At 39.8% G+C, this 12,945-nt stretch overlaps 1 protein-coding gene across 7 annotated transcripts in view; it reads right to left on the reverse strand.

Annotated features, from left to right (window-relative positions):
- RUNX1T1 (RUNX1 partner transcriptional co-repressor 1) overlaps positions 1-12,945 on the reverse strand; it is a 118,460-nt gene that overhangs the window by 94,090 nt on the left and 11,425 nt on the right. For 2 of the 7 annotated variants that reach the window (XM_074577413.1, XM_074577417.1), the window contains exon 2: positions 3,530-3,702. The exons of 1 other annotated variant lie outside the window; for it this stretch is intronic. In XM_074577413.1, the coding sequence (XP_074433514.1) occupies positions 3,530-3,617 (88 nt within the window). In that variant the 5' untranslated portion in view covers positions 3,618-3,702. Of the gene's footprint in view, positions 1-3,529; positions 4,572-9,044; positions 9,133-9,475; positions 9,679-12,945 lie in introns of those variants that run through there. 4 more of the 7 variants (XM_074577418.1, XM_074577414.1, XM_074577416.1 and 1 more) reach the window with 4 other exon arrangements.

Genomic DNA, 12,945 nt, shown 5'->3' on the forward strand with positions numbered 1-12,945 from the left:
TTAAGAAACTGGAAAAGGCAGGCGTTACCACCTATACTCAGTGAAAACCCTACACAGGCTGCTCTATGACTGACCTAGTTTTTACGCTCTTTAAAGGCTATTTAAACAAAAATGATTTTTAAAAAAGGTAACACATTCCCACTTCTTTCTGAAAAATCCACAGAATAGACTATCGGCTGAAAAGAGAAGAGCCCAGAAGAAAGAGGAGTACAAAAGCATGCCTGCTTGTCTGTGTTCAACACAAAGAACATTAAATGAAAACAACTGGCATGCCGCCAAATTCCTATACAGGCAAAGAGATTCAAATAAATTGATTTCACGCATCACACTGACCTGGGATCAGTGAGCAGTGGTACAATACACTCGCTGCTCCATGTGGGGCAAAGCCCATTAACGTTATCAGAGCCACACTACATTACTACCAAGGAGCGGAGGGAGGGGAGCGCGGGGGGGAGAGAGAACCCAAACTCTGCAAACTCAGGGAAGAAAATCACTTTGAAAAAGGAACTTCAGCTTCAGCTGGTGTGCTTGGTTTCAGTTTACTGATAAATATATGATATTGTCAGAGCTCGTCCTCTGCTCACCTCAAAGGTTTCAAAGATCGTATTTTCAAATTAAAATAAATACTAATGTCTCACACACACACTCCCCTTACATTCACCGTTGTTCTCAAACTCAGGTTATTCTCTGTAAATTTCCTCCCTTCCCCATCCGCCAGCGTTTTATATAGATTACGGGTTATTTTCTTTGTACTTCAAAAGCTGGATTCCTGCCCAGGATACTCTTACTGGCTCAGAAAGTAAACTGGAGAAATTGGCCACCGCTCTCAACTGGACCAAATCAACCTGACCTACAGAGAAAAACGCCTTGTTTGCAAGGCAGCAACCAGCAGGGCCCTGGTTCCCTTTGCAGAGTCACCCAGGCAATGCTCCCTCCTCGTGAGGCATTCTCTCCAAACCAGCCCATTTGGAATTTCGCTTTCTTACGAAGTGTGAAGTAACCCCTGTGTGCCATGGAGTCTCTTCTTGTCACCCCGACTTTGTTGTTCATTAAGATCTCCCACACTCCAATCAAGAGCAACGCCAGCAAGCCACAGGTGTGCGCCACATGAACAGATGAAAATCTGATTGTGAGCTGTGTAACGACAACTTGCTGTCTATAATACACTCATCCCCTTTTGCATCTGTTATACGTTAGACGGGGAGTTTATTATTTAAATTGCACTCTTTAAGATACAGAGGTAAGCAAACAATTGTTTTGAGGGTAAAAAAGGAAACCAAAAAAAAGAAGACTTTGCAATAGCAAAAGATGGATGGGGATGCACAAAAGCGACCACAAAAGCATAGGCAAGTAGTCTAATGCTACAAGAGGCCACTGCTTCCAGGAGGCAACAGACTCAAACACCTTTTATTTTGCCTTTTATTCCATTTTGGTTCTTTTATTCCATTTTGGTTTCAAATAGTAAGCCAAAACTCTTTGGGCACAGCAAAGTCCATACATATTAAGTTAAGCTGTTAAGAGTGCTATAGCCTCAACTCTAGTCACTCATCCAAATTTCAGTGTGGAGCTCCTTGGCCATTTAAGACTAAAATTTTTGAACATGTTACACACACATATATCCAGATGTAGGGACCTTACCCAGGCACCTCATTTCAAGTAAATGTCAACATGGGAATGCCCAAAGATCTTAACAGTTCCTAACCACTGCTGATCACTCTCTTCATTATAAAGAGCTGCAAAGCAGTTTTGGATTATCTTCCTCACCAAGATGAAAACTACACAATATCATTAACTCTGTAAGTCGTGTTATAGAGAGGCTGTTTGTTTTGGTATAAGGCTACACTGATAGAGCTGCACAGTAAAGGGAATCATTTAGTACACAGTGACTTCACAACGGCAGAGATGTGCCTGCACCCAGGTGATACAGGCAGCCTGACCTGCGTGACAGTTAACAAGACGGACAACCTGCAGCTCCCTCCCCATTTATTTCAGCAGTACAACCAGATCATTTGGACTTCATAAAGATGAAGCGAATTTTAGCGTTATTAATTCCCTCTTTCTATAAAAATGAATAGTATTAGATAGAAAACATGCCTTTCTCCTAAGTTGTAGGAAATTTCCATCATCTTGCACGTGCTCTGACAGCAATAAACCACAATAAGCTTCCCATTAGTATGCCAGCACTGCATGCTTCCGGCATGAAATCTTTACTTTTACATTTATTTATTTTTAAAATCCTTTATGAAAACCCATATGGCAAAAGAAACCAACCAACAACAACCTGTATGGGGTACACTTGCAGTTTGAAAAACAGACTGTAGATAGAAGAAAGGAGAATTAAGTCAGAAGCTATGCACTGCTAAATTAGCAAAATAAAAACGCACGAAGAAACCCTGCTAAGATTATTCATTCTTTCCCAATGCTGCCTGTATACAGGAAGGTCCCGGAGAAGCATTTACTTGTTTTAAACTGAGCTAGGAACTCGGATTAGAATGCAAATTAATTTTTAATAGGATTTAATTTTTTTAAAGCGTGTTCACACCGGTGCACAAAACCTCAGCCCCGGCTCCCCACCACCACGCGATGTGCAGAGCCTCCTGCTGGCTCCCTCAGCGCTGCTCCATCTCCTTCCCACGCCCCACAGACAAAGCAGCATGGGCCACAGTGTCTCGGGTGGGGAGGCCAATGACATGATCAAGGCCTAGCTGCCTTTAAAACTAAACGCAGCACAGCCTCGAGTACCCAGACACCGTTCATTTTATTTTGGTATCATACTCTATCAAAGCTATGTCGTAGGCAAAATGGTCCAACACGGAGAAAGAAAAGTATCAGGCTGTTGCAAAGCACTTAAAATCAGTTTAGTAGTTTCTTGCCATCCAGACGCACCATTTTAGGAGAAAAAATGTAGTTATAGTAAGACAGCAATGGAAGTCATAGGTTATCTAGAAGTTTAGTTCTGCCACAGCAGACTTAATTTTCCAGTATGGTAAAAATATTTGCACACAAGAAACAGAAATATCCCTTCTGAATATCATCTCAATCAAATTTATCACAGATTCACAAAGCCATGAGTTTACCAGAGGCTTCCACTAAATTACAAACACAACCATTTTGCCAATGTGATTACAACTGTCCCTTAACCCAGCTGCAAGTACTGTTCCAATTCATAGTTCAAGAAACTGAACTTCATTATTTTCACAGCCAAATAATATTTACATGCCAGATAAAGAGCACCTATGTCATCAAAAATACAAAAAAAACCCCACAGTTAAAAATTTCACATATATGTATTTTTAAGCTAAGGAAGATTTTAGAAAAGTCATCAATGATGGATTTTATTGTTTATGTTGTATTCTTTCTTGGTGGTATTAAAGTAAGACACGACCTTCATTGATTTAGGCAGACTCTTTGGAGGCTAAAGGGAAAGATTTTTTTTTTAATTGCAGTTTACAAGGCAAGGTACAGTCATTAAAAATAACTTCTAAACGCTATGCACATTACAAAATCAAATATTTTTTCTGTTCCTTACCTTGACAAAATTCAAAGTTCCCTTTTTTCCGGCAGTCACCTATCACTAAACTCAGTGCTCTCCAAGTGTTTCTTTTGACAGATATCATTCTCCACCAATCGCTCTGCTAATTTCCTCTTTCCTTTTCTGACTGGGACAGATATTATGTTCACCAGCCCAGAGATCAATCTTTTCTATTGACAACAACAAATGAAAAAAAAAAAGAAAAAAAAAAAGAAGAAGCACATATCACAGCCAGTTTGAAGCACCACACCCCTTCATTTGCATGATAATAGCAGTCTTTTAAATAAAAAGGGAAGACAGAAACGCTATCATTCTAAATCAATTACCCATATTTTCTTAGTTAATATAAGGCAGTACTTTAAAACTGTATTAATTCTTTGACAAAGGCTGTTTCATAAGTTGCTCATTTAAAACAGTTGACATACAGAGGGCAACAAACTAAGGGCAGCCTGTATTCTACCGTGAAAACACCTATTAGCTAATTCTGTAAAAATGCTTGGTTTAAAACACATTCATATAATATAAAATATTACATACTTTACCTGGTTCAACAGAAGCTCTAGAGGATCATTTATTAAATGAACATGGTTACTAAAAACAGAGAACTTGCAATTTCACATTGCTCTACTAATTTGGATTTGCAAGTTGTAACAGCAAACACATTTAAACAAAGGGAGATCAAGAAGCTATTGATATATTTACAAATCCTCCTCCCACTTTTGAAAAGGCAATTTCCCTCCCACTCCAGCACCTACAAAAACTGTTTATTTGGGTTACACAAATACTTTGTCATTAGTATGAGTCTGTATTACAGCGTTGTCAGTTTTTCCAAGACATTAATATGCTTTTCAGGGGTTCGTAATTATGTCAAGGCAGAAAGATTTTCAGAGACAGGCACACACAGTTACGTACATGCTTCAATCTGCATCCACTATTCAGGTATTTCGGGACATAAAGTTAAGCATGCATAAGGAACTGGTCACAGCTGCATGCATCTAACCAAGAACCCAGGCCCAACCCTCTCCTGGACCAGATCTTACTGCAAAAAAAAAAAAAAAAGTATCACCCAAGGGCATTTGCAAAAGAATACATTTGTGTTTGTGCTAGAAAATGCAATCCTTCCCACAAACAAGCACCCTCCTCAAATCAAAACAAACCTTCCCAAGTTAAGGTTACAGAACAAAGGAGTTCACCACTCAAACTCCCTTCTTTCCCATCTTCGTGGTTGGACATTTCCCGCAGCCCTTGTGCAACCCAAAATTCTACTGACTTCAGTGAAAACGAGAGGCATGTAAGGACTGCAGGACTCTACCCAGCATTTGGCAACTGTGAAGTTTTCAATATGACACAACTACCTTTGGCATGGGGAAAATAATCTCCAAAATGTGGTTAGGACTCCCCTACTTGGGTGCAACAACTGATTTTCTAAAATGGTTTTTATTTTTTATTAAATTCGATAGTTGTCACCATGTTCTTACATAGGCAATAAAAATGACCTCTCAGTTGTGCCTTATCATGAATTGTGTATTTTTCAATTGTCCAGACTTTTGCATAACACTTTACACTTCCATAAAGACATACAATATTCCCTGAATTGTTATTCTTTGATCTGATTTTTATGGCCATAAACTTCTGCCCCTAACAAAACTGAAAAATCCTTCACTGACCAAGTGACCCTATTAATTTCACTGAGATCATTTAAACATCAAGTTTTCTATTGAGTGACGATAGCATAGTCTGGTTGAAATATGGACTTACAGTGGAACATTAAAGTAACATCATATTTTGGATTCAGAATTACACACAGCCACCATCTGTAAAGATGTATTCATGTTTTGCTAACCTTTACTAATCTGGCCACTAGAAATAATTATGGTCAAGTATGTTAAATTATGTAACATATAAGAATTCAATATTTGTGTCTGCTGAATAGCATACTCCTTTTTCATGTCTGTTAAAAAAAAAAGTTCTTACTCAAAAAAAAAAGTACCCATCTGTCGTCCACTTTACAATGAAGACATCACTTTAACTTACTACTCTTCCTTTGTTTCAGCCCCACGTTGATTTTCTCTATATGCCACATTTTCCAAAGTGATGGATGCATTCTGCTATACCCATTTTATGCTCATCTCCTTTTTTAAATTTATTTTTGCCTCCTGAATGGTAAACTGCTGTTGTTGTTCGAATATACATGCAAAACTGTCTAAAGTCTGAACTTCACTGAAAGTAGAATGCCTCAAACAATTTGTAGTCTTACAAGAGTGTTATAAAAAAGGATCAACATGTTGTATTACCATGGAAATTTTGAAAAACATACTTTCCCAAACAAATATTACTTTTTCTCAATGGTATGAAGTAATGAAAACCACATGTGTAAATCTGCGATCCGTGCAGTAGTTCAAGCTGCAGCTAATAGAAAATACAGGGAATGAACTCTGCCATATAAAGGATTCTTGTTACAGAAATATAATGTGAAAACCAGATGCAGACAGAAAACCTTAATCACAGATGGGAATGTAATCACTGGCATACAGAATACTTTTTTGATCAATCTCAACCATATGAGAAATGTATTTATTTTCTAAGGAATGCAATAACTCGAGAGAGTCTTCTATTTGAATTCAGTTAACCTCATATTCACAGTGCTTTTATCTTATATGTGGAGAGAAGGGGGATATAACCTGAGCCAAGATTTTTAGAAGAGCCATTGGCCCTGGCAAATCATTCTTGTATCAGCTTATCTTTCAAGGAATTAATAGGATGTAAAGACTACAAATATCAGGATCAGACTCAAAAGAAATCAACCATTATTGCACTTCCTAGTTACTGCCAGAAATCCCTTCATCACCTAAGCACTTCTCTGGTTAAATTTTTCCCTTAATATGTGGTTCCTCAGAACTACAACGCTTAAGAACAGCACACTGTTGCGCTGAAGTTCTGCAAATCAGAACTGGAGTCCTACACCAAAGTATCTCCCTACTCCTTTATAAAACCTGAAGAGTCATCAGTTCAAAACAAAGTTTACTTTGGGCTTCCAACTGCTGGAAGTCCCAGTGAATGCTCTCCACCCACACAGTTCGTGGGTGTCAGCGGGAAACAAAGGACGGCAGCACGCTGCAGTTATCCGGTCACATCAAGTGTCTAAAAGGCGGGTTGCCTTCTACCAACTACCCAGACCAAGGCAGGACCAAGTGTTCAAGGCCAGGCTGGATGAGGCTTTGAGCAGCCTGGTCTAGTGGGAGGTGTCCCTGCCCATGGCAGCGGGTTTGGAACTAGATCTTTAAGGTCCCTTGAAACGCGAACCATTCTAAGATTCTATGACTCTATAACTCTGGCCAGTTTTCATTGCTGGTGACATTTCTGCTCAGCTTCTAAGACATGGAAATACTACAGTAGTAGTAAACTCCTTCTCAGGTGAAATATGGAAATTGCCCTTAAAATCTGAAAAACAGGTTCAGAATTCAGGTCATTGATATGCTACCAGCAGAATTTACCTACGCTGTTACAAAGGCACAGCATCTTCAAGCAACTCCTACAGTTCATTCAGCCAACTCACGTACAAGTTACATTTGCCTAAATAAATTCTACACCTGGTGATTGACCTGGACTGTTACGTTAAACTGCAATATAAAAAAAGCTTCTGCTAGGAAATAAAACTTAAGAAAGAAAAAGCATTCAGAGATAACAGATCTACACGCTCTTTCTTGGGCACTAGCAGTGGTAGTTTACCTCCTGGCAGTTCCTGATCCCTGGAGGTACCCCCTCTACCCAAGGATACTGCAGCTCTTTACACAGCACTGTCTGACCGTCACAGTTCACAACTGAGCTTTTTAAGGTAACCCAAAGATGGTATTCATTTATTTTAATAGTACTAAATAATATAAACCACAATGATTTGGTAGCTGTTACACTGGAGGATAAAGGGAGTGACAAAAGCCTTTGACGAGCACAGGGCAGGCAGATTCTCCCTCTCTCTTAGAGCCTTTAAGTTCCATTACCATCATCCCATCTTAGGTATCTGCATTAAGAGGACACAGGCTCTTCAGTACCCTACCACAGGACTCCCAGCAATGGCTCATCAGACCAATTCTGCTAAAGTTCCTGTAAATGCGCTTCCTTAATTGAATGCCTGTATGCTAGAGGAAATTCTGATGAAAATACCTTGATTCCACCACAGCAACAGAAGTTTTTTTAAACCATCTTGTCTCTTCTACCATTTAACTTTAAATTTCTGAGACTGCAGCATCGATAGATAGTGCAGAAGTCAACATTTAACGCTAAAGTAATACGGGCTGGATATACTTGTCTTATTTCTAAACAAGCACGCCTAGATTAATAATAAACTTTGGCCAGATATATATTTTAATTTGCATGTTTTTCATATAGCATCATCATCATCATGTGTGTAGAGTGCTAAAAATGGAGTGAAATCTTCCAGCTGTAAAACAGTTCCACGTGACAAAACAGAGAGAGATCCTGAAAACTCCTGCTTTGTGTCATGTGTGAGCGTGTGTGCCTGTGTCTTTTTTTTTTTTCCCCCTCTCATCTAATTTCGTCTGCAAGAGACTGTCCCTAGAGGACAAGAGAAGAGAGAACCAATTATATCCAGAGGTTGGTTTCTCCAAAATGAAGGCATCTGTTCCATGCCAACGACTTCCACATGGAAGAAAAACAGAACTTTGAAGGCATCTGCGTTCATGGTTGACAGTCGCAGATCTTAGGGTCTACTGTAATTGCCCAGCTGCAAACATGATTTGGTTGCTGCTGTTGTCAGCTGATCGCCTTGCACTGAAAAGAAGGGAGCTTAAATAGCAAATAGCTGTATAAAAATCAGATATTCTTACAGAATACCGACACCTTTTCCCTTCTGAAGGAGGTATTTTTCCTGGTACAATGGGTTTGATGGAAGTAAATTGCAAAGCGGTTTAAAAAAGAACATTTTACAAAATATTCTGCTTTAAAATGCTATTCTTTAAGTAACGTACAAGTCCAAGCACAATGTGCTCATTATTTGTTAGTATTTCAGGCTGATATTTTTTAAGAGTAATTCAGAAACCAATATGATTCACCAGCCACATAATCCTGCAGCCCACCTTATTTGGGCAAGTAGTCTCACTAAAACCAAGAGTACACCTGAGCAGAAACTCAGAGTTTTCAGCGAAAATGCACATGGCAGTATGACATTTATTACTGAACTCGCGTCACTTCCAACATGAGCGGACTCTTTCCAAAAGAACATTACTGGTAGTTCAAAACCTGGCTCACAGCATTGGGTGCAATACTTGCAGCAAGATACTCAGCAATACTGTGTGTCTTCACTGTTAAAAAAAATCCAGCAAACAGTTAAAAAGAAGCCCATCTGAAGTAGGAAGCCCCTAACTGATTTTCCAAAGCACAGCACCGAGTGCCTTTTAGGGATCCAAGACTACTGCTGGTGAAGTTGCAACCAAGAAAATTAAAACCCAACTGGCCTAACCAGGAAATGTATTTGCATTCCCTATTCTCCACTCACCAGATAAAAGTGGATCATAGTTTCCAGAAATATTTCATGTACCTCATGAGTTTTTGTGGTTTTCTTTCCTAGAACTTCTATCAACACCCTGAAAGAAGAACAATGCTGTATGTTAGGGAAATACCTTTTGAATTATTTTATTTATTTTTTTTTTAAATAGAATTCTTTCTTATTCTGCTGGCTTCCAGCTGCAATCCCAAACACATTCTGCAGTAATGGCATTCAGCCCTTCCAGGCCAGGTAGCCACACAATTTAGGAAGGACAGTAAGGATTCCTGCACAGTTTCCCTTGCCTGGCACATATCTCAAATTATTATGAACGCGTGAAGTAGGGAACCTGGGGGGACAGAGTGGGCCTAACACTTCCTGACCACTTCTAATTTGCCTCCAGGAAGGACAGAGTTGGGCACGAGGACAATTAACACAGCCACCTGCTTCCTGTGACCTCCTGGGGAGCAGACACAGCCACTGATGACTTGCTCTGGCAATGTCACTGAGGTCCTGCCCATCCTTCTCTTCCCGGAGAAGCTACGGGATAATAAAAACAATAGTGACCAATAATAGCTCTGTTAGAGGAAAAATTTAGGCCTGGACTTTAAAAATAAAATAAATAAAATGCAGTAAGAAAATTAACATCAAAACCTCCCATGAATTTCATGGAAGAGGATAGGACAAAACTCTGAACCTGGAAGGTCAATTATACATTGATTCATTCTTTAAAACTACTGTAGCTGTACGTTTCTTTGGAAATTTTTGGAGCAGGCAGCTGGCTTAAACACAGCTTACGCAGCTCTTGGGACGCAGAAGGTGAGAATTCTGGTCCCACAGACTCAACTGTAACCTCTGAGAATATTATTACAGAAAGAATAGACTTTTTTCTCTCCTTTATATGGAATTCTTCATCAGGTATGTCTATCATTTACAGTTCAAAGAGAATGACTTACTTTACCTGAAGACCTAAGCTAGCCCACTTAACCTTACATAAGATAATGCCATTAGGGCTCTATCTGGATCTAAGTCTCAGAATCATTCCAGCAAAGCATTATTAAGATCACAGGTGTGGGATGGGAACACAGAAAGTCTGAAGGTCCAGATCCTCGGACTGGTGCTTCAACATAAGAAACACCATCTTCAACGGAACTGGGCACGTGAATACCATGGAAGACCTGAGCTCCAGTACTTTTAATTCAACGTTTACAAGCTCTGCTGACCCCTGGAGTTGCATTAATTTATCATGGGGCACATGAAATGCATGTAACATTCGGAAACTAAGCTAGGCTATTCCGTTCAGTACAATGGTCTCCTTGCTCATCTGCAGCATGCTTTAATACAGGTTGCAGCATGCTTTTCCAGCATTAAGTGGTTTGCCAACGAGCTTTAAAAATAATAAATAGTACAGTCATGAAACAGCTTTTGCTTAATGGTTCCTAGAACTCTGTGACTTCACTCACTAAAATCGCTTCTATAACATTACCCTTAAATACTTCTAGCGATGCCACCATTAAAATAAAATAAAAAATCATCCTGGCACTACCATCCATTGATAGCACACCCACAGGTGCCATTATCCCTAAATTTGCTGGCAGCTTTCTCTGGCACCACTATGCTTTAATGGCTCTGGCAACAAACCCACCTGGATTGTCACTGAAAGCACTCCTTTGGAGCACTCTTCCCAAATATCCTTTGCAGCAGTATCATTCTGTCTCCTTTGTTGTACCCTAATCATCTCATTTTCTGGCAATAGCCTCACCCTCTCTCACTTTCAAAGCCTGAGCTGGTCTAGGGCAATTCTCTCTTCTTGAACTGGTGTAATTCAGTGTTGAGATGCATTTTCCAAGAGGATTTCAGGACAGTATCTTTGCTGCTTAGGTTGGGTGTTCACGTGCATCCCAGCTTTAAAATTCATTGTATTCCATCCTAGTAACACAACGTGACCAAACCAATGGGGAAGCAAAGCACAGGTACAAAACCCCACATAATTCGATGCTTCATAACAGAAATTGTTAAGCCTTGGGACTACCAGAAGGCACACACAGATTTACTAAGCGTGCCACCCAACCTGTCATGACAGCATAAAGAACCAGCATCCTGATACTGCCATTACAGAAGTAAATGAAACCAAAACCAGAAAGCGTATTCTGGAAAATAAATCATAATGGAAAAAAGTGGAGAAGTTTTGGGGGTTCGCTTGGGGCGTTTTGCCCAAGCAATTTAAAATTACACCTGGGCCACATCCGAAAGGAGCACCTGTGTGGTCATCATCAGAAATCAAAACATCTAGTCAGTAAGTCTCCAAAAAAAATGGCTAGTGGTAATGACTACTACTTACGCAAATTGCATATTAACATCCAACAAGGCAGACATACATAAGCCTCCTAAAGCAACAAAAGTAACTACAGTCTTGTACAATTTGTAATGGTCATGCAACCATCTCCCCAGATGCTTGTCAAAATTCCTCGGTTTTACTCACTGCATCAACCTGGCTTTTCATAAATTATACCTATTTTATTATCGACTGCCACTGCATGCAGATTAATTCCACTCCACTAGGTGGAGTCTTCTGTCTTTCCAGGCAGCAGTCTAATTTCCGAAAGAACCTATTATCCTCCATGATCTTTGGATACTTACTTGATTGTAATATAAGCACCACAGTCTACCTGTCTTGACGGACAGAAAAGTGGCAATGAATCAAACAACTTCTTTAAATGACTGAAGAACTCACAAACTATTCCATGAATGATCACATGCAATATGTGATCACTCAGGAATACTGTCGCTGTACAGTTCTGTACAACAAAAGCGTGCTCCTATGATGACTAAATTCAATAAATAGTACTAAGTAAAAAAAAGTATCACTTAAGTAAGTCACCATATCACACATGCCCCAAAAACTACATATAAACAAAACCAAGTTGCTGAACTTTCTTTTAGACTATCTAGGATGCCCTTCCTTTCCAGGCATCCCAAAATGTGTTACAGAAGATGAAAGGGTGCATGAAAGAATTTCTTTCCATATCCACATTTCCATTCACAACCACTGCAGTTAAATATGGCAACTATTCAATAGGAACGGCAAAACTGCATGCAGCATTTTTGGCAAAGAGTAAGAAAAACAAGAGCACTCCCATGAATGTGTTCAGAAAATTTAGATAAGAAAATCTGGATACCCTACATCCAGCTATAATCTTTCTTTCGGGGCTGGACTCTACCCCAAGTGCTGTAAAAAGCGCTAAAAAAATCCCATGACCAAAGCAAGAAGTTCCTCGGTTTAAAAACTCTTCAGGCAGACAGCATCTCCACTAACAGGCTACGACAGAGCATTTGCTCGGTAATATTTGCGAGCAGAAAGCCCCACGTAGGCGCCGAGCACTGACGCGAGGCTCCTCAAGGCTCTCGCATCCCCGGGTCAGCCGAGGTAGGGCCTCCTCGGCGCAGCTTCTGCTGTTGGCAGATATCACAAGCTTTTTAAGGCTACAGACATTTTGCCCCCATCGGCCGTGTTTTTTGTAATATTTCCTTCTCGTACATATGTCTATAACTATGTATACGTCCCACAGAAGGTGAGGTTTAACAGGGTTAGCTTTGTTGGGGAAAAGAAGGTTTGGAGGAAAGGAAACAACTTTCATGTTTAGAAGATTTAAATCTAGTGGCTGTCACAGGATGTAAACACTCTTGTGGGGAGGGAGGCTTTTTGTTATGTTTCAGGAGTGCACAGAGTTTTGGATAAAATCTGTATAAATAATCATCCCTCTGTCATTCAACATAAATTTATGCACATGTGTGCACACAGTTATGTTTGGGAATACAAACTATAAAGTAGACATGCCACAGACTTCTAGACAACCTACCACAAGCATGGTTCTCACACAAAATCCATTCTATATTTAAATTTCACTGTATT

Source organism: Larus michahellis, chromosome 2, assembly GCF_964199755.1.
Source record: "Larus michahellis chromosome 2, bLarMic1.1, whole genome shotgun sequence".
Lineage (NCBI taxonomy): Eukaryota > Metazoa > Chordata > Aves > Charadriiformes > Laridae > Larus > Larus michahellis.